The 21,659-nt window shown below is 47.5% G+C and overlaps 2 protein-coding genes across 3 annotated transcripts in view; both read left to right on the top strand.

The window, feature by feature from the left end:
• Positions 1-3,018: 3,018 nt before the first annotated feature.
• On the top strand, positions 3,019-8,175 carry TOMM5 (translocase of outer mitochondrial membrane 5). The gene is made up of 2 exons (XM_056117215.1): positions 3,019-3,229; positions 7,641-8,175. Exons 1-2 carry the CDS (start codon positions 3,109-3,111, stop codon positions 7,673-7,675), a joined length of 156 nt encoding a protein of 51 aa, XP_055973190.1. The 5' UTR covers positions 3,019-3,108; the 3' UTR covers positions 7,676-8,175.
• Positions 8,176-20,759: 12,584 nt separating this feature from the next.
• FBXO10 (F-box protein 10) overlaps positions 20,760-21,659 on the top strand; it is a 46,216-nt gene continuing 45,316 nt past the window's right edge. Inside the window, exon 1 of one of the 2 annotated variants that reach the window (XM_056117030.1) lies at positions 20,760-20,851. The gene's annotated coding sequence lies outside the window, so the exon portion shown is untranslated. The remainder of the gene's footprint in view (positions 20,852-21,659) is intronic. The other variant, XM_056117028.1, reaches the window with a different exon arrangement.

The following is a 21,659-nucleotide window of genomic DNA, read 5'->3' as shown; positions in this document are numbered from 1 at the left end:
CTGGACACATAATGAGATTTAGAGACAACTGCTGGACTTGAGCTGTTACCGACTGGATTCCACGGGACATCAAAAGGCCACATGGCTGCCCACCTATGAGATGGTCATACTTCTTCGTCAAAATCCTGAACAAACAGTTTGAGGCTCTTCGTGTTCCTGGAGTGAGCAGATGCCATTGGGCTTCACTAGCACATGACAGGAATGAATGGAGATGTTACTGGCACCTGCTTGAGCAAACTGATAATCAACAGGATGACAAGTGATACAACAAATATGATTTCAGTGCTAATTCCTCCTTTGTTTAGTTTCCCATGAATCAAGGCAAGTTGCCCAAAATCATCTCAGGAAAGGAAAAAAGAACCATGTCCTAGAGAGATAATAGAGCATTTGAGACGCGTGAATCCAGCCAATCCCTGTTCAATTCCCAGCACTGAAGATGGTTTCCAACCATTTTGCCTCTCCAACCAGATGGTGAGATGTGCTTTATTGTTACATTCTTCCTACTATGGAAAACGCCCCCATGGACTGCTTGGATGGCTGATCACATTAGATATTTTTTGACTGCTACACATTCCAGACAAGGATGGCCTAGATAACACAATCAAAATTCAAAAATGCTGGAGGGAAGGTCACACTGGTAGTGGGATTGATGTTGGAACATTGAACACCAGAAACAACTGTATTCTGAACAACTTGGTAAGCCACAGTGTTTAAAGTTAGGAAAGCTTTTTAATTAAATAACTTAAAAAATAAAATATAAATAAATTAAATGCACAGATTACTAGAACAGAAAGGGACCCTGAGCATATTTTACCTCCTTTAACAACGGAGGAAAGTTATAATGAAGCAGAGTCTTGTCCCTTGGTTGGGAGAGAGGTAGTAAGTGGCATTGCCGAACCTGAGGCCAAATGTCCTGTTTTCCTGTTACGTTCTTTCCCAGCCTGGCTGCTTCCCAACCCTCGTTGAGCTTCTGACACTCTCTGGAAGGGCCAGAAAAGGACTCTTCCCTGGAAATCAACTCCCACTGGGAGTTGCCTATGTGGTTCCACCTCCTGATTTATAGAAGAAGGGGCTCTAAAGAATGAACCTAAGAATTCTATGTCTGACATTGTGTCTGACAGGGTGGGCTGCCATGCTGAGTTAAATGCCTGTTTTAATTGATCCAATTCCATTGTTAGGCTAGTGACATTCTACACACAGTTGAAAAAAACATACTCTTGCTTTTTTAAAAATTACATAAGTGACGCGGCCGACCCGGTTGACCCAAGTTCGATTCCTCTGCCCCTCTCAGAGAGCCCAGCAAGCTACCAAGAGTATCTCACACTCATGGCAAAGGCTGGCAAGCTACCCATGACGTATTCGATATGCCAAACACAGTAACAAGTCTCACAATGTTACTGGGCCCACTCAAGCAAATCGATGAACAATGGGAGGATAGTTACAGTGACAGTGATTCAATCATCTGGTTTGTACCTAAGAATTATACATGGTTCACTGGCATGCACCATTTGGGGGCTACAGCCTTCTACTATAGCTTTGATGGATTTGTGGCAGGAAATCCGCTGCACCAAACTCCTACTCATGCAGGAGCAGTGATGGAGGGTCACTGTGTTGGTCCGCGATTCCTGGGATCTTCAATATTTTCAAGAGTGAAAATAGTGAGTAACAAAGATGCCCAGACTCAGAGTCAGAAAACAAAAAGATGCAGTGGAAAGTAAGTAGAAGAGACAGAAAGTCCCCAGCAGGAGGAAAGTAATGTAGGACTAAGTTAAGTTTTACTCGTTGTGTGTGTGTGTGTGTGTGTGGTGGGGGGGAAGAATATAGGTAAAGTGGGTCTTTGTGTTACTTATCAAAGTGTGAGAGGATTCCCATTTGCTTCCCGGAGATGTGTGATTAATCTAAGACTAACGCCCTTTATGTATTTATGACCTTTTTGATTATTTATTTGCCCATCTACCTGGGTATTGCCCATTTTGTCTTGGTCTCCTATGAGCTCAAAAGCTCGGGCAGAATTTATGATCGTGGGAAAAGGAAACTGCCTACTCTGAGAGAGCCCAGGAATTTGGAGGAATGCCGAAAGTGTCAGTTACAATGAAGATGCAAGCAACAGTGGGCAAGGGGGGAACTGAGGCTTCCTCTTTCACTACCTAGAATACCCATCCGGCAGGCACTAACTGCCCTAGAAGGATAAACAGGGTGGGGGCAAAGAGCATTCCACTTGACATTCTGTCTGCTTTTCTGAAGAACAGTTTTCCCTTGGTTTCAAAACCTTCCTCTAGTCTCTAAAATGTTGAGTCGATCTAAATTTGCTTTATACACCCTGTATTACTGGGCCAATATTTTCATTTGTATGGGGTCAGTTAAGTCCGGAGATGAGAACACAGAGCTATAGAAAATGTTTATAAAACAACAACAATGTTGGTCTGGGGTCCAGTAGGCCTAATTGGGTAATAAAACCCAACTTTGCATTTGCTAGTTGTGTAAACCAAGCACAATTCATCAACCCTCAGTCTTCGGTTTTATGGTACGTAAACATACTCAAAACAGACAGACTGGAATCATTAACTTAAACCAAGGGACGAATCATCAGCTCAAAAGTCATTTAGGAATTTTGCTTCCGTCGTTGCACGTTGCTCCCTCCACCCGTCTCCCCTCTACCCGCCAACCTCGGAGAGGACCTTTGGATGCTCCTGAGATCTCTGTGCTTCACTTCTCGTCTAGGAAATGAAGATCATACCTTATTCATGAAGCAGAACTGTGCTGAGTTCTCAATTATTGCTGGCTATTATTACTTATGGTGATACTTTCTGCGCACCGCCCCCTGGGGGCGCAAACGCACTTCGCGAGCCGTTGGCCCGTTTCAGCCTCCAGAGACCGGGAGACCCGCGCTCCGGCTCCGCGCCCCCGGACTCACAGCGGCCCCTAGCGGCCGCGCTTCTCTCCGACAACGCGGGTCGCATGCGGATTGTCCCGCGCGGCGCCCCGTCGGCAGGCGCGGAAGCCGGGGACGGGCCCCGGAAGTGGGCCTGGGCGGGGCTTCCGGGCACGCGGCGGCCAGCTGGGAGCGCCGTGCTCGGCCGCGCTGAGAGCCCGGGAGGCCGCTCCGCGATGTTCCGGATCGAGGGCCTCGCGCCGAAGCTGGACCCCGAGGAGATGAAACGGAAGATGCGCGAGGACGTGATCTCCTCCATACGGAACTTCCTCATCTACGTGGCCCTGCTGCGAGTCAGTGAGTGTCTTGCCTACGCGGTGCCGGTGCAGAGCGGGGAGCCGGCCCGCCGGGGTGGGGGGGGTCCCGAGCCGAGCCCAGCGCACGCGGGGGCTTGCGGGTGGGGGGGCCCGCAGGCCCGGCGCCTTGCAGCCCGGCGCCGCCGTGGGGGCGTTTGCATGGCCAGAGCCCCCGGGAATTTACTCCCCGTGCCACCCCCGGAGCCGTTCTCTCCTCCAGCCCGAGGAGAAGCGGGACCCGGCGTGTGGCTCAAGGTCATTCCGCCGTTTCCTACGTGAACTTGACCTTGAATCCCGCGCTTCCGAGGAACCCAGGTTTCCTCCAGTGCCGACATCCAAGAAAGGTTTTATTTTATTTGCAGAGAGGGTGTAATAAGACAGACTATTTATTTGCTTGTTTATATCCTTAAGAAAAACAATTTAGCACTAAAGGGAATACCCAAACGATTGATTTTTTTTTAATTAAAAAGAAAAATTTTTTTACCATTGGCTGAGACATGGACGTTCGTAAGCCCCGACCGATCATGTATTTTTCCTTTTGCAAACGAGAACTTGGCTTTCCGAGGAGATTTTGCAAGCTAGGTGTCTGCAGTCTTGGGTAGCAAAGCTGAAAGCGGCTGTCTAAAGCCAGCTTTCCTGCTAGGGGCCCTTCTCTTTAAAGGGATTCGCCTTCCGCCTGGTCCCGGGTCAGGTCAGTATTTTCTCACGCTCGGCCGCAGTGTGTTGGCTGGTCTGATGCAGAGGCCCGATGCTGATGAAAAAGGAAGTCTTGGCCAAGGTCGCTGGGGGGGGGGGGGGGGGAGGTGCGTGCTAGCCTTCATTCGCCCCAGCCCTCCCAGGCGGGGTTTTCAGCGGCTGGCCTTCAGACCAGGAAGGGTCCTCAGGTGTGGAAAAAGTGGCAAGCCATTGCTCCACTGTGTAACTTGGCCAGGAAGACTGCTCAGATGAACAAAACCTCCCAAATCGTTCAAAACGTGGGACCACGTTTTGCAACTCACGTTTTTGCAACTCAAGACTTCGTTTTCCTCCTCTGGCCTTTGTTGACTTCACTGGTGGTTAAATGTTAACTTCTTGGCCTGGGTAAATAATACAGGAGGAAAGGCTCTTGCCTAGATGTAGCCAACCCCGGTTCAGATCCTTAGCGCCACCCATGCTCTTACTGAGCACTTCCAGGAGTGATCCCTGAGCATTGCTGGTGGTCTACCAAGCACTCTGGGGATGGTTACAAACCAAAAACAAGAAAAAATAACTTGTGTGTCTTAGAGACCTTTGTATTGGCTATGAATTGTTGGGATTTTCTTCCTTTTTTCTATTACATTTTTTGCTGTGCCACGATTGAATCCATATTAGTTTTATTTTCTGTTTGGGGGCCACCCCTGCAGTGCTCAGGGGTTACTCCTGGCTCTGCATTCAGGAATTACTCCTGGAGGTGTCTGAAGAACAATATGGGATGCAGGGGGTCAAATCATGGTGGGCTGCATGCAAGGCAGATGCTCTACCTGCTGCACTCTTGCTCCAGCCCCCTGAACCCAGACAAATCAAGCACATGCTCTACCACTCAGTCACATCCTTGGCCCATGAATTAGTTTTTAAAACATACAAGTACCGTGCAGAAACAATAGTACAGCAGGTAGGGTATGACCCTTACACGGGGCTTACCTGGCATCCCATATGGTCCCCAGAGCCCCACAAAGAGTGATCTCTGAGTGTAAGGCCAGAGTAAACCCTGAGCATCTTCATGTGTGGCCCCCAAAACATGCAAGTGCCAGTGCTCTTTATCAACACTCACCCATTTGAGCCATAGCACAGTGGTAGGGCGTTCGCCTTACAAGCGGCCAACATGGCCGATCCGAGTTCGATTCCTCCGCCCCTCTCGGGGAGCCCGGCAAGCTACCGAGAGTATTCGATATGCCAGACACAGTAACAACAAAGTCTCCAGTGGAGATGTTACTGGGCCCGCTCCAGCAAATCGACGATCAACGGGAGGGCCTTTACCTTTGCCTTTTACCACCCATTTGAGAAGACTGGCCTGGTATTCAGCGGTGGTGTGTGGCTATCACATCAATTTGCCTGCATTTTCTTTTCTGGCCTGCCAATTTTCTCCATTTTACCCTTTTCCAATCCTTGGGAGCCATTATTTTTTGATTTGGACATTTCATATAAGGGAAATTGTACCGTTGGTATGCGAAGGAAAGTTCTTCAGGGGCTGGACCAAAAAAAAAATCAAAAAGCATCAGACTGGTTGATAAGAAATAAAGGAGAGAATTATTAATAAATACATGACTTCTTGAAAATATTATTAAGAATCTCGGAGGTACCCGCATGGTTGATTAGTCCATATGGTTTCCAACCATCCGTTAAAAGCATTTAGCTAAGATGAAGGGGTTGGTTAGTTAGGGCCATTTGCTACCCTAAAAAAAAAATACAAATATTTAAGAGTTAAAGGAATTAGATCGAGAACTCTTGGTACATGTAATTGTCTTTTTTTCAAATACAACGTCCATTCAGTTTGCTTACCCTTCCCATGAAACCAACCTTTGTCAAGTTTTGGGTCGGCAGATTTTTGTTCTCCTATAGTATAAGCACTTGTGACCTTTCGTACTGGCTAATTTCACTTGGAATAATATGAAGGTTTGTACGTACTGTGTTTATTAGTATTTTGTTCCTTTTTATTGCTGAATGATCTTTGTGGCATGAATAAAAATTTGTTTATCTGGTTATTTGATGAAGATTACTTTTTCTCCACTTGGTAGAAGTGGGGCTGGAATGATAGTACAACCGGTAAGGCGCTTGCCTTGCACATGGCCGACCCGGGTTTAATCCTGGCACCCCATATGGTCCCCAAGCAGCGCCAGGAGTGATTCCTGAGTGCAGAGCTAGGAGTAACTCTTTAGCATTGCTGAGTGTGTTCCTCCTCATCCCTCCCCAAAAATGACTTGTTAGAAAAGACTGGACATACTACTGACTTCTGACAGATCTCAGGAGCTTTAAAATTTATTTTATGTATTGAGAAAAATCATTTTGGTCAGAATCACCTCCCACCCCCCCCTTTTTTTGTTCTTTTTTTGTTATATAACTTCATTTGCCATTCTGTTTTAACATTTACAGTTTAGTGAATCTGCCTTAACACCCCCCTCCCAGCTTTATGTCTTTATTACTTTGCTATTAAGTATTTAACATAAGTGGAATCACACAATCTTTGTCTTCTGTGACAGGTTCATTTCACTTAACCCTAAACTTCTATGGTTCACAAATGGAGCATGGCTGAGTTTCCTTTTTTTTAGGCTGGGAAACAATATGTATGCATGACCATGTTTTTTGCTAATCCACTCATCTCAATGAACTCGGATATTTCCATGTGTAGCCACTGTGGAAAATGCTGCTCTGACACAGATGTCTGCATACCTTATATTTTCATTCTGGAGGAACCACCATCTCTTCAGGCTTCTTTACCAAAACCACTTTACATTCCCATCAGCAGTTGCACAAGGCCCCATTTTTGCACAGGTGTGCCAACGCTAGTTAGTTTTGGGTTTTGGTGGTAGTCATCTGTGTGGGTGGTATTTCATATGGGATGATTTTGCAATTTCCTAACAGTTTATGCGCTGGTTTGACCATGCATTTTTGGGTTCTGTTGGGCTTCCCCATGAGGTGCTTAGGGCCGCTTCCTGCAATACTCAACCTGGTTAGCTATTCAGTGCTCGGGCCCTGTGGTGCCGGGGAGGTCACAGACTGTCAGGAGATGACCCAGATTGGGCACCTGCGTCCTCACCACTGTGCTGTCTCCAGCCTCCACAAAGGAGAGTAACAACCACGGTTTTAGGTCCCTGTAGCACCAGTGCCTTGTTTTCAAGACATGCCTTTTTAAGCATCTTACTTGACCTTGGTAATAATTGAAGTTGAACTCTATTGAAAGTTTTTGATCGCCCATGAGTGAGACTTCATCAGTGGGGGAACCAAAATAAGTGTCCAGCTCTTCTGGGTTCCTCGTTAGAATTTTCGCTTGAGAGAGGACTGACCCGCAGTGAGGAGCTGCCTGGGCGATCTGCCTTTCTGCCGGTTGGAGCTACGGTGTCTGGAATGTGAAGCCTTCAACGACCAGGCGTTCTATGTGCTCCCATGCATAGGAGATGCTTGCCCATGACTTGGGAGTTATTTTCAAAAACTGGTTGAACTGAAGGGACCAGAGAGAGATTACAGAGGGGAAGGTGTGTGCTTTGCACACGGTTGGCCTCGCTTTGATCCCCACCCAGAACTCCATGCGGTCCCCTGTGCAGTGCTGCATGTGACCCAAAAAAGAAAAAGAGAAACTGGTTGAACTAGTAAGGCTTATCCCCTGATCGTATAATTCCCTGATGTAACTTGTGGGTTAGTTGATCTCAAAATAAATTCTGGGTCTGTTTTTCTTTCAGCTCCTTTTATCTTAAAGAAGCTGGACAGCATATGAAGGCTGGTCATCACATGTGAATGCAGGATATGAAGAACCTGATTACAGTTTCTCCTTCTGTCTGCAAATGAGTAGGCCCAGAAAGATGTAAGAGACTCTTTGATTGAATGGACCTAAAAATTCTACTTGTTAAGAAACAAGTTTGACTCTGGTGACTGACCTTCATAGCTGAAACAAAACTATTTGGAACGTATAAAAAGATATTTTGTGGTCCTAGAACGCCCGTATGCCAGTGATATTCAGCCTCTGTCAATGTTGATATAACGGTAACTAATGGCAAATTCCCTTTTCTAGCAAGTATCAGTTATAAGGGAATTATGTCTGCGGTGACACTGTCTTGTCATTTCTGGTCCCCTTTTTACTGCTGTCTGTTGAAGAGTTTCTTACAGCTAGCTGTTTTATGGAAGCCAGCACACAACCATGATGACGTTTAAGCACAGGACCATTAGACTATATTTTTAATAAATGTATTAATTAAAAAAACTGGGGTTTTGCTTTTCTTAAACCCTCTATTGCTACAAATCAACAACGATTGTGACTATTACAAACTGCATAAAATTGTATTCCTCTTGTAGGAAAGGCAGTCTTATTTGTTTATGCTGTATATATGTAATACCACCAAAGGGGAAATGCTGCATTTCTTTGGAAAAGATAGAAGCCCACCCCTGGTAATGTTGGGGGTTGGGGGAGATGAAGGTTTCGAGGATCCAACTCAGGACCTCACAAATGCTAGGCAAGTAATTGATCTACACCCAGTTATGATCAGGGCTTACTCCTAACTGATTTAGGAATCACTCATAGCAAGGCTCGGGGTTTGGGAGGGGAGTCAGTGTGGGGTATCTGGAATTGAATCCAGATCAGCTATATGCAAGGCAAGTGTTTTACCCTCTCTGGCCCCTGAATTTTTTTGTCTATTTTTTTTTTTTAATTAATCACCATGAGGTACAGTTACAGACTTACAAACTTTCATGCTTACGTTTCAGTCATTCAATGATAAAGTACCCATTTCTCCACCAGTGCCCATTCTCTACCACCAACGATCCCAGTATCCTTCCCACCACCCCCACTCCATTCCCCCATCCCACCCCGCCTCTGTGGCAGGGCATTCCCTTTTGCTCTCTCCTTCTGGGTGTTGTGGTTTGTAATATAGGTATTGAGTGGCTATCGTGTTCGGTCTATAGTCTACTTTCAGCCTGCATCTCCCATCCCGAGAGGGCCCTCTACACACCCTTTACCTGGTGTTCCCTTCTCTATCTGAGCTGCCATTTCCCCCAGCCTGTGAGGCCAGCCTCCAAGCCGTGGAGCAATCCTCCTGGTACACATCTGTACTATTCTTGGGTGTGAGTCTCGCATTCTTTTACTTTATATTCCACAGATGAGTGCAGTCTTTCTATGTCCTGGCCCCTAAATTTTTAAAGTTAGATACTTTTCCCAAATTTGTTGGGAAGGAGAGATAGACCTTAATCTTCTGAGAAGCAACTGTATTTACCTGATTTCAAAAACAAACTGGTATTTTCCTTTGTGTCTCTAACAAGTTTGTATTTCCACTTTATAATTTTTAAGCTTTAAACACTAACTGTTGACTTCTCCATGTATTTCAATAAAGATTCAGGTGTTGGGACCAGAGAGATAGTACAGGGATTAAAGCACTTGCCTGGCATATGATCAACCTCTGTGTTCAACCCCCTGCCCTGTACCTGGTCCCTGAGCACCACCAGGAGTGATCCCTGCATACACAGCCAGTAATAAGCCTTGAGCATTGAGGGGTGTAGGACCCCCTCACCTTCACCAAAAAGGATTTAGTCAAACTTCCCCTGACTTCACTTGCACATCTTTTTTTTTTCTTTCAGTGTACTTGGTGGGTTTTAAGTTCATCAATATTACTAGAATTCTTTACTAGAATTATAAATGTTGTTAATTACAATTTTCCTTATATGTCTTTCTGGGCTCATCTTTTTATGAACTTAACTGAACACTTTCCTTTTCACCTAGATTTCTGGCATGGTTCCATGTTGTTAGGGTATTTTTGTCTCGTTTCCTTAGATAAGTCTCCTAGAGATTTGTTCCTGTCTGGACCATGAGTCGGCTCTGCCTAATGGCTGTATTCTGGGATCACCTACATCATCCTCATCCTCCTGGAAATTCCTTCTCTTCTCCCATGTTGGATCTTTCGTCTTCTGTCTTGAGTTCGGTGTATATCTGTATACTCTCTGCTTCTCTTAGTAGCCCCACCCATGACTATTGGGCACCCTGCAATCCTAAGACCCTTGGCAATATTCTTTGAAGAAAAGAAGCTACTGGTGAGGAGTGTGCTGGGTCAGGGATGCTAAGTGTGGACAGTTGCAGGGTGTGTGGCTTCTTAACCCTTCAGCCAGTCTTATTTGAATGTGTCCCCCTTTGATTCCGATTTCAAGAGAAGCCATGAGACCATCAATTTCTGAGCCTTGAAGGAGTCTCTGAAGTAGCCATGGGTTCTTTTTCTTTTCCTACTGCTGACATTGAATTTTGTTTGCTTGGCTACCATGTTACTGCTTGTCCACCTGCTTTCCTACTTCCAACTTGTTTATTTCTCCTGGTTTTCATCTCTTTAGGCTTAGACATCAAACAAGTCTTTTGTTGACATTGAACAGAATTTTAGAAGGGAGTAGAAATAGGTCATGTGCTCCATCAATGTCCCATCTTTCTCTGACTGTTTTATTTATTTATTTAGCTTTTGGGGTCATACCCAGCGATGCACAGGGGTTACTCCTGGCTCTGCACTCAGGAATCACCCCTGGCGGTGCTCAGGGACCATATGGGATGCTGGGAATCGAACCTGGGTTGGCTGCATGCAAGGCAAACGCCCTACCCGCTGTGCTATTGCTCCAGACCCTCTCTGACTGTTTTAATCCTGTGCTATGTTTCGTGGTGGTGCTTTCTGTGTCTCTTAGCAGTGTATATAGCTCCGTGGCCATATACCCTGACTTTACTATATGCAGATTTGCCTTTGAGTTCTGGTGCTAATACCTAGAAGCTAGGTAGCTCAGCAACCTAGTGTCTTTAGCTGCGTTTTTCTCCAGCTGTAAAATTAGCATAATCGGAACATTCAAAATGTTAAAAGAATTAGGTGAAACTAGTAGACCAATTGGCACAAGACCTGAAATTTGGTAGATGTTTATTGTTTATGGTTAGTCTTATGAAATGTTACTGAGAGATATTTGTGTTGGCAGTTTGTAGGTTTCATTCATATTTCCAGATGTTTGGGAGAGAGCATGCTGATGTCTGCAAACTTAAAATGGCAAAACACATTTTTAACCAAAAATAGCCATAACCGATCCATATTGATGCTTTTATAGATAGGGAATTTGATACTCTGGAAGTTTACGTGGATCATATGCTGTCTGGTGCTTGTGGATTTTTAGTGATTAGAGTATTTGTACTTTCTCCTTAAGTGCTTTTCTTGGGACCAGGGGTATGTGAGGGACGTTTCTGTTGCCAAGATTACAGTATATTCATGGTCACGGTCACGGTCCTCCCGTTGTTCATCGATTTGCTCGAGCGGGCCCAGTAACATCTCCATCGTGAGACTCGTTGTTACTGTGTTTGGCATATCGAATACGTCACGGGGAGCTTGCCAGGCTCTGCCGTGCGGGCGAGATACTCTCAGCAGCTTGCCGGGCTCTCCGAGAGGGATGGAGGAATTGAACTCGGGTCGGCCATGTTGGCTGTGTGCAAGGCAAACGTCTTACCCGCTGTGCTACAAGAAAATGTGATGGCATATTTTGTTTGTTTAGGTGCCGTACCTGGCCATGCTCAGGGCTTATTCCTGGTAGTGTTCAGGGGACAATATGGTGGAATGCTGGGGATCGAACCCAATTCACCTGTATGCAAGGCAAAGTGCCCTACTTGCTGCACTACTGGGACCGCTTTTTGTTGTCTAAGAGGGGCCCCACCTGATAGTGCTCAGGGAACCGTGTGTGGTACCAAGTATTCATGCCAGGTTCCCAACCATAGCTGCATGCATTTGTTGGTATTTTTTTATTTTGGAGGGTTTTTTTTTTTGTAGACTCTTGAAGTGGATCGTAGAGAGAAATGAGGATAATTGAGAGAAAATTATTAATTCTCCAGTAATAGTTTGTGTAGAATAATTTGAATGACCTAGATAGAATTTTGCTCCTCGGCTGCTTTTTGGGGTGGGTGTTTAAAAGCCAAGTCTGTAGTAATTTGAATTCTTGCTAACAGGAAAAGCAGGAAGGAGCACTCTTGAGTTTCCAAAGTGTGCCTTCTGCTTTTCCTGTTAGCAGAACTCATCCTCTTTCTAGCTAGGATAGATACTGTACATATTCTACCATGTTTGCAGACTATTCTTTGGCTGTGTGATTATTTTTATTTTGGGGCTCTACACTCATCCTTCCTACGACATGTAGTGCTGGGGTGTCAAACCAGGGCCAGCTGCATGCAAGGCAAGTGCTTAACCCCTCTCCTGTCCCTCTGGCCCCGAATGTGTGATTCTTGACATATTTTTCATCCTGGATTATCTTCTCCACTTTATTAGTCATAGCTGTGGTTCTAATTACCAGCTGTCTGGAGGAAATTCCCATTGTTTATTTCACGTCAAAGTGTCGGCCATGTTTGGATATTTAGATGCCCCCAAAATATCTCCTATCTCCTAGAATCTTTCAGTTTTGCAGTTCCAAAGTCCACCCCCTTATTATCATGCCTGGAACCTGTTTCTTAGCAAACAGCATCATTAATAGCTGCTTGAGCTAGAATTCAGGAATCTTCTTCAGATCCTTAATTCAGTCACTCTTATCCAAAGCCCCTTTTGCCATAAATAATCAGAGGTTCAGGATTAGTAGTATGTGTGTGGGGGGGGGGGGGAGAGAGAGAGGAGCGCTTGGCGCAAACTGGGAGCTTTGTGCATGTAGAGCATACACCTCAAGCCTTTTAAACTTTCTCCACGTGGGTATTTCATAGAAGTTCCCTTCTGCCTTACTCTGCCTTCCCTGGAAAGTGATTTGATGAATTTAGCCTTCTCTGATCAACCAAACATCTCCCACCTCACTATTCCACCACCCACCACCCACCCTGCTCCAAACACTGGTGTGCACACGCACAGAGTCCTATCCTAGTTTGGGTTTTTTTTTTGTTTTTGTTTTTGTTTTTAGTAAATCGGACATTTTCTCCAGTAGCAGTAACTGAGCTCCACCAGGTCTAATAATCAATGCACCCCCGCACCCCATCCCACCTAGTCAGTCCTTCACTGCCCTGTCTCAGTTCCATTCGCTGGTTTTGACCATTGTGGTTTTGACCTCACCTTTCTTCCTCTGGTTTCATTGAACTTCCCTGGCACAATCCAGACTGAACTGCAACTCGGCCTGTCCTGTGCCTCTCTCGTGCTGCTGAATGAAAGTGGCTGGAAAAACAACATGCCTGTGGTGGCCACTTGGAAAGCATTGACAGTCCCCCTCAGCCGGCTGGGCCCACAGTGTTCTGCAGGACCCTGGCGTCTCTTTGGGTCACTTTCCACACTTCCTCTCGCCTCAGACCTCCAGAGTGGACACTCGCATCTCAGCTCCGAGGATTGGTTGCGCCTTCTGTGAGAAAATAGAAGCCTCAGAAAGAAAGTTTCCAGAAATTTCTTAGCCCCTGACTCCTACCTGCCCACCCAGCTACCAACATCTGCCCACCTATTTTCTTCAGGAGTGTCTGTAGTCTACCTCTCCTCTGTCCCTCTTCCTGTGAATTTTTTTAAATTGGTTTAATCACTGCTGCAGGTCTGTTTACTGGAGAAGATGCTGTGCTTTGGGGGGGGGGGGCAGGGTGTTCTCAGATTAACTTTGGCCAAAGTGCTTTAGAACAGTGTTCTTTGACCTTACATCTTCAGGCCACATGCTTGTCCATGCACCAGCATTTGAAGTGAATGCAATAGACCTGTGTTTTTCAGCCTTGCTACACTCTATTCTGTCACCACTCCATGAACTGGGCGGGGTGAGGGCCTCTGCCTTTGAGAACAGAGAAAACTGTTGGGGCAGCAGGGAGCAGAATTGTGGTGAGTCCCGTTCAGGATTGCCCCAGGGTTATCACTGAGACCCCCCTGCCCCTTCTTCCTGGGGCAGGTAGTAACAGCTTTTGTTAACAGGTATCTGATGTGAGGGGAGCCCTTTGGAGAAATCCTGAATCAAGTTTAGGGGTAGGGCCTTGGCTTTAGGACCTTGGTTGACCTTCCGTTGGGTGTGCGCGACAGAGCAGCAGTTCCTTGACATCCAGCACTCTTAGCCATGGTCCAGAACTTGAGACTTTGGTGTCTTGCCACAGTATCCACAGTATTTCTTTTCAGTAGATTCTCTTCCTCTCAGTCTGTCATCCGTTTCTTTCCTGTCAGTCACAGCGAAGGACCTTGATGAGATCACCTCCATCCATCTCTAGAACTCTGGAGTGAGGCTTGCCTTCCCACTGGTCCCTTTGATCTCTGGGGTCGATTCTGGTCGATAACTCCTTTGGTGATCCCACCTGGAGCTTGACTTCGAATCTCGTTTGTGGGCTGAGAACTCCCAGATTTGTGTCTCATGTCATTTAAGAGTAATTCAGTGTGGGACCAGAGCAATAGTACACTGGGTAGGGTTGCTTACCTTGTACACGGAAGACTTAAGTTTGATCCCCAACATTGCATATGGTCCCCCCAAGCCTTTCAGGAATAATTCCTGAGTGCAGAGCCAAGAGGTAACACCTGAGCACCACTGGGTATGGCCCCAAAACAAACCCAAATAAAAGTAATTGGGTGCTGGAAGTCAGAAAGCATAACTGAAGGCTGGAGCGATCGTACAGCAGGCAGGGAGCTTGCAGCTGTACAGGGCAGATCTGCGTTCAAGCCCCAGCAACCCCAGATGGTGCCCCAGATCCGTAAGAAGTAACCCTTGAGCACTGGTACAAAAGAAAGCATGCCTAGAAGGGCTGGGGAGAGGTTGAAGGTGTTGCAGAGATCCAGAGTCTGGGTGATGAACAGCATTCCACAGCCGGAGAACAAGCACCATGGTGATGCTAGTTGTCATTTAAGGCCTGTCAGGCAGGTGGGGTGTGCAAAGGTGTTCTCCGAAGTAGGCCTCTTCCCTGAGGATCTGCTGGCTCAGGGCAACGATGAATCGGGGTCCCAGAGCTGCTGCTGGTGTTCATCTAATGAAACTGCCATCAGGTCCCTTAATTCAAGATCCTCGATGGTCTTAGATGGTCGGAGGAATAAAAGGTCAAGTAAAGGCAAGAACAGAAACGGTGTTAGGTTGCATCAATAAATAGATAAAATTACATCAGGGCTTCGACTTGTCTGATGGATGTGGCTGGCTTGCCAGAGCAGGACACTGCGGGCATCTTGATTGCTGAGCTCCAGAGAAGGGATTGAACAGGTCAAGCTGCATGCACAGTCTGAACACTGGGTTTGAAAACAATAGGAGTTGTCTGCTGTTGGAGAAAGTTGTTCTAGAAAACAGACTCAGATAAATGTTTAGAAGCCAAGATGGAAGATTCAGCCAAGGACTCACAATTCAGGGACCATCGTGGTGGAAGGGCTCTTCATGGAAATGGGCAAGTAGAACCTGCACGTGGATTACCTAGGCAGAGGTCACTGCCATGTGAGAGGCTTTCTCAGCATCTTTGGTTCAGAAAACATCTGAGGTTCAGGCATTTTTCCTTGGCCATGGCCTAACCCAGTTTGATCTCCAGCACCACATATGGTCCCCTCGGCCCCACCAGGATGATCCCTAAGCACAGCCGGGTGTGGCCCTAACTACCACCTGTCCCAAATTTTAAAAATATATACATATATTTTTAAATGCCCCAAAGGGACTGGAATAATGGTGCAGAAGGTAAGGCTCTTGCCTTGCACCCAACTACTGGGATTTGATCTCTGGCATCCATTTGGTACCCTGAGCATTGCTGATATGGGTGGGGGGAGCACTTGCATACGCATTCTTTCAGATTTTTCTGGGCCTCGGTATCTTCACAAAGAATGAACTGAGTGTTTGCTGAATTGATGGCTAGCCCTCAGAAAATATTCCCTGTGTTCAGAGTCACAAACTTTGCCGAGGGCCAGACCCGGGCAGGTGAGGAGCACAGTAATCCAGAATTTAGTCATGGCACCTATCCCCTGGATTCAAACAAAGGAGTTAGACATCCCCTATTGCATCATTGCTTCATTATGGAAACGACTCTGAGCAGGAGATACAGGTGGTGGTAACAGTGAATAGCAGAGCCCTGCCCGAGTGCTGGGGGAGAAGAATGGGGAATCTCAAATTCAGATGAAGAATTAACTGGAGGAGTTAGGAATCTTTTGGAAATATGTTAACACAGATGAGCCACTGTCCCTGGGATGTAGCTCAGTGAGTGATAAGATGCTTATCCAGAGAATTGGGGTGGGGGAGAGAGAAAATCCCATTCTGGCACCTGCTGGCTGGTGTGTGTACTGCAATTCCAAGTTTCACCACACAAGAACCTTTGGTTGCATTACCACCCCCTCACCCCTGAAACATTATTTTAGGCACCATAATTTACAGTATTGATAATGGTACAGTTTCTTTATTTTTTCTATCACTCACCCATGAGATACAGTTACAAAGCTTTCATGTTTGAGTTTCAGTCATACAATGATCAAACACCCATCCCTCCACCAGTGCATATTTTTCATTTTCTACCACCAATGTCACCAGTATCTCCCCCTCCTCCTTTGGCAGACATTTTCCCCCATACTTTCTGCTTTGGGGCATTATGGTTTGCAATACAGATTCTGCGAGGCTATAACGTTTGGTCTTTTTTCTACTTTCAGCACACATCTCCCATCCGGAACTATCCAATCATCATTGACTTAGTGATCCCTTATCTATTCCAACTGCCTTCTCCCTCAACTCATGAGGCAGACTGGCCAATCAATTAGTACAATTTCATGAAAAAAAAACACCCATTCCAGCACCCCACCTTTCATAGTGACTGTTTGCTTCTATGTCTAAGTATTCTAGTCTCCCAACACGTGTATACACACACACACACACACACACACACACACACACACACACAGATAATAATGTTTTAACAGTCTTTTGAAATAAAGTCCCAGGTCTTTTCTCAACATTTGGGAAACTGATCAGTTGTCACATACCAATTTGCACGCAGTATTACAGACCCGCAAATAGGAGGCCATTTCCCTTTTTTTTTTTTCCCTCGGCTTTTTGGGTCACACTTGTAGGGCTCAGGCATTACTTCTGGCTCTGCACTCAGGAATTACTCCTGGCGATGCTTGGGGAACCACATTGGTTGCTGGGGTTGAACCTGGGTTGGCCTTGTACAAGGCAAACGCTGTCCCCGCTGGATGTCACTCCAGCCAGAGACCATTTTTCTACTTAGAAACATGGAGATCACCTTTGTAAACATCGAATAGGTTTTTCTCAGATGTAAAAACTTGCAAAATCAAATGCATTTTGTCCTTTAAACACCATATCTTCGGAAGTCTTCTCAGGAAATATTCTGAGTTGTGTCCTAAATAAAATACCCGGCCTTAGTCCAGCAGACATTCTACTGTGACTGAAAATGTGCTTTAATCATGTCTAGTAATTGTCATCTTTTTTCTTGGTCACATTAGCAGTACTATTTTATTGTCTGGTTATGTCCTTAAAGGATAAGACTTAGGATAAATTTAATATCACATAGACAGCTGCACAGAACACTGCTGTGCTGGTAAGTGAATGTTTCGGTAGCAGCTGCCTCATCATGAAGTTGCTTGAAATGTTCATTAGTCATCGGCAGAGTATAAATTTAATGAACAACTGGTCTCAGAGAGACATCATTACCTGTACGTAATGTGATCTATACTAATGGGGCTTGTTGGAAATCTGATTGTAAGTAGCATTAGAATTAGTTTACAGTCCTGCATTTCAGCCTCAGCTCTCTATTATGCAGTTATAGGAGTCAGAGTTGCAAACACAAACCTGAGTTTTGGTAGATAAGAGAAATGGAAAGGATGATATTAGTTTTGTATCACTTAGAGGCCATAGAGAAGCAACCTGGGGTGCCCGGCAGTTAGAACTCTGCCCTTTGTCACCTGGTCACTATCTACAGCTGGAACAGTGAGGGTGCCATCTCTGCTGAAGATGAAAGCATCCCTTTCCCAAAGTCCCAGGCACAGGACCCTGAGTGTTGTCACCATCCTGGCAGCGCGTGAATTGGTGTACGAAGTCATTTTTGCCACGGTTGCCATGGTATAGCTAAGAGAATTATCCCAAGACTCCACTTCCACACCTGGCTCCCATCTCTGGAAGTATTTTGTAGTGTCAAGGTCATTTGGGGAAACAAAATATATAATACTTCATCTGCTTTGTGGAAAGGCTTCAATCCCAAAGTGTAAAGTGGGAGTTGAGATCCTGGCAGCTGGAAAGGATTGCCTGTTCTATCTACAAGGATGACCTTACAGAAATTGCTCCAAATTTCACTTCACGTCTTTCTTTGTTTTTCTTTTTCTTTTTTGGTGTGTGTGTGTGTGTGTGTGTGTGTGTGTGTGTGTGTGTGTGTTGAGTAATATTTGACAATGCTCAGGAATTATCATTATTCCTGGTAATGCTCAGGGGACATATGGCAATGCTGGGGATCGAATCCGGCTCAGCTGCATGCAAAGCAAGTGCCCTACCTACTGAACTCTCTCTCCTGCCCCAAATTTCACTTTTCTACAAAGCAAGGCAAACAAAGGTGATGTGGGTCAGGAAATTGTCATACTTACCTACTCATTTAATGATACATACCAACTGTATGCAAAGCTGCAGAGATAAGCAAGTCGTGGCCCACTGAAGGAGAAGACTCAATAGTCAGCAGGGAGTAGGTCGGAGTTATTCATAAGAGAGATGAGACCGGCGGAGAGGGCAGCCACAGTTCCCCATTGAAACTCTGATACCGTACGCGTGGAATCACATTTCTCATGCGGCGCCACATGCTCTCACTGCTGATGGGAAAGATGAAGCACTCTTGTAGAGAGCGCTTGAAAGGCCAAAACAATGTTGGCAAACATAAATCTAGCCTTACGGAGACTGCCAGCTTTATACAGTGGGACACCTTCCAAAGAAGTATCTGTGTCATAGCTTTGCTGGTCATCAGTAAGAAAAATGACCAAGCTCATTGTAAATCACCCCTGCTCGGATCTGACCTGCCCCAAGTCACCGTGCTCTCTGCTAGAGCAAGCTACTGTGTGTGCAGCTTTGTGTGTGGTGTTTGCTTAAAATAAATTGTTGGTGTTTGGCTTAGGGTTTTGTTTTCCCCCTCCTTCCATTTATAAAAGAACAGCTGCATGGTGATTTGAACCTCTGCCAGAATCCGTAAATTTCATCATATGGTAATAATAGATGGAATGCATTTTTGTGGAATGCAGAAAACATTCTGTAGGATACATTTCACCAGGAACTGATACATCAGTGGGCTGACAGAGGTCAACTGTTAGGAGATCCGGTGCAATCTTTTCTTCTTCACAGCATTGCCAAGTTAGATTTCTGTATCTGACATTGTTTTCCAAAATTCAGCTGCCTTTTGAATATGCTCTTTTATTTTGGGAGTGGGGGACTGGAGGCAGATGGGGGCTACACTTAATTGTGTTTGGTGCCAGGGATTGAACCTGGAGCCCTCTGCATGACAGGTAAGCGTATGCTCCAGCCCTTTAAGCCATCTCCAACTCAAAAGAAGTTTTTCTGTTTGTGAGCTACACCCAGAGGAACTCAGGTCTTACTCCTGGCTCTACACTCAGGGATCAAGCTGGGCTTCAGGGGGTTAAACGGGGTGCCAAGGATTGAACCGGGTCAGCTGCATGCAAGGCAAGCTCTCTACCTGCTCTACTGTCTCACCGGACTACATTTGGGCAAGGCCCACTATCTTGAGTTGAGCAAGTCCAGATGCTCTACCTACCAATTTCTCGAGTTCCCTGCACCTGCTCCCCTTACAACACTAATCACATCCATGAAGACCATCTCCCTGGGCCTAGTCAGTAAATTAAGTGGAAGGCTGGGGCTACCCCTAACATCTCCCATTCAGCCAAGTTTGACCCAATATTTTAAATGTTTCTTCGTTATCTTTACTCCGGTCCAAGTCTTAACCTATCTCCCAGTACCTTTGTCTAATCTTAAGAAAGTAATTCACATACGTTCACAAGGCTATCTAGTCACAACCCCTCTTCCTCCAGCCCTTCGGTGACCTAAGATGTGATGACCTTTCTCATGCCTAAGTGCCCCTGTTGCCTGCCTCTCACTTAACATGTTTCCATCCTCCCAGTAAGGTTCAGGCAAACTGGACACCTCACGGGCCCACAGAGGCATCTCTGTCGCTCCCCATTCCACCGGAGACCCTTCACGGGAGGCTACACCTGCCTGTCCCGCTTCTTCCCGCATATCTGTTGCTCCCTCATACAAGATTAGAGTTCTGGGGCTGGAGCAATAGTACTGCAGGTAGATGTTTGCCTTGCAAACCCGGTCTATCCGGGTTCTATGCCCAGCATCCCATATGGTCCCCCCAAGCAATGCCAGGAGTAACACCCCTGTGCATCGCTGGGTGAGACCCAAAAAGACGTCCCAAAAATACAAGATTAGGGTTCTTTTGAGTGCAGTCCCTTTAACTTAAAAGCACACGGTTGAAGAATAGCAGCTTCATTTTCCACCGAGCGCCTTAGGGGGCGGGAACTGTTCGTTTCGTTCCGTATTGTGCAGTCAGAACACCCCGCCAGAGGCCAGAGCCACATGCAGTATAACCCTCGCGGGGCAAGCACTGTGCCGAACCTAAAGACGGGGCGTCATCACAGCCTGTTATCCAGCCGAGAAAAAGGGAAGGGGGGCGTCCGGGGGTGGCGAGAACGGCCCCGGGCCTCCAGGTGCGGACTCGCAGGCTGCTGCTCTCCAGCTCCTGGGCCGGCCCCGAGCCCCCGGGGAAGGGCCCGCGGCTGCCCACCCCGGCATCCCTCCCGGGCCGGAGCGGCCGTGACGGCCGGCGGGGGCCCCCAGCGAGCTGGACCCCAAGCCCGGGGCGCATCCCGGCATCCCCCGCCTCCGCGTCACGTGAGGCCGCGCGCCCGCCCCGCGCCCGCCCCGCGCCCGCCCCGCGCCGCCGTCCTGGCAGCTGTGCTGCGGCTCGGGCGCCCGCGCTCGGCGCTGCTGTGGGCGAGCGGCCCCGAGAGCTCCCGGGGGGCAGGTAAGGGGGCGGCCGGCCGAGCTGGGGTGGGGGGCGGCGGCGGGGCTGCCCCCGGGCACCCGCTCCGTCCCGCAGCGGCAGAGCAGCTGGGGCCCGCGCGGGACGGAGCGGGGCAGCCCCGCGCCCAGCTAGCTGGCCACCGGGCGGGGATGGAGCGGGGGGCGGGAAGGGGGTCTCGGAGTCCACCTCCCACCCCCGCCTCCGGTCAGATGACGGGCCGCGGGGTGCGGGGCGTTCCGCGCGTGCGAGTGTCAAGTGGTCCCTCGCGGGCACTTGGGAGGGATGGGCAAGCGCCTTCTTCCCCCTAAGGAAGGCGGGAGTGGGGAGTCGCCGCGGGCCCCTCGGACGCGCCTGTCTGCGGGCTCTGCGGAGATGCAGACGTCTTGGAGCCGCCGTGGAAGCACAAGTGATGGGTGTTCCCCCTTGTGGGGGGCGCCGCAGGCGGGCAGAACGGGTGGGAAGCGCATCCGAAGAGCCAGGCGCTGGGGTACCCTCCACCCACCCACCCAGGAGGCCTGGGGCTTCCAGTCCTGGTTCTGCCGCTTCGTGCTAGCCCTGTCACGTTGGGCCAAGTCAGAAGCCGTCCAGTTAGAATGAGACCCTCACAGTCCTGGGCGCGGGAGGTGGCTGTGCGGATGAAGCGGGAAGGGTTTAAGCCCAGAGTCCGGCGGCGACGGACTGCACAATCGTGCTGTCAGTGCAAGTTTATTAAATAAGAGACCTGCCTGGCACGCGGCCAGCCCAGGTTCCAGCCCCATCAGGAGCGACGCCAGAGCCAGGGGGTAGACGCCTCATTGAGCACAGCTGG

Source organism: Sorex fumeus, unplaced genomic scaffold (assembly GCF_029834395.1).
Source record: "Sorex fumeus unplaced genomic scaffold, SorFum_2.1 ptg000034l, whole genome shotgun sequence".
Lineage (NCBI taxonomy): Eukaryota > Metazoa > Chordata > Mammalia > Eulipotyphla > Soricidae > Sorex > Sorex fumeus.
The sequence above is the reverse complement of the archived record's forward strand: the minus strand, read 5'-3'. Positions and strand labels throughout refer to the sequence as shown.

What these genes read in the sequence shown, in the direction of transcription:
- TOMM5 (XM_056117215.1), top strand. Translation starts at nt 3,109, where the DNA reads ATGTTCCGGATCGAGGGCCTCGCGCCGAAGCTGGACCCCGAGGAGATG. An exon ending in CGTGGCCCTGCTGCGAGTCA is followed by an intron (nt 3,230 to 7,640) that starts GTGAGTGTCTTG and finishes TTTTTCTTTCAG; the next exon opens with CTCCTTTTATCTTAAAGAAG.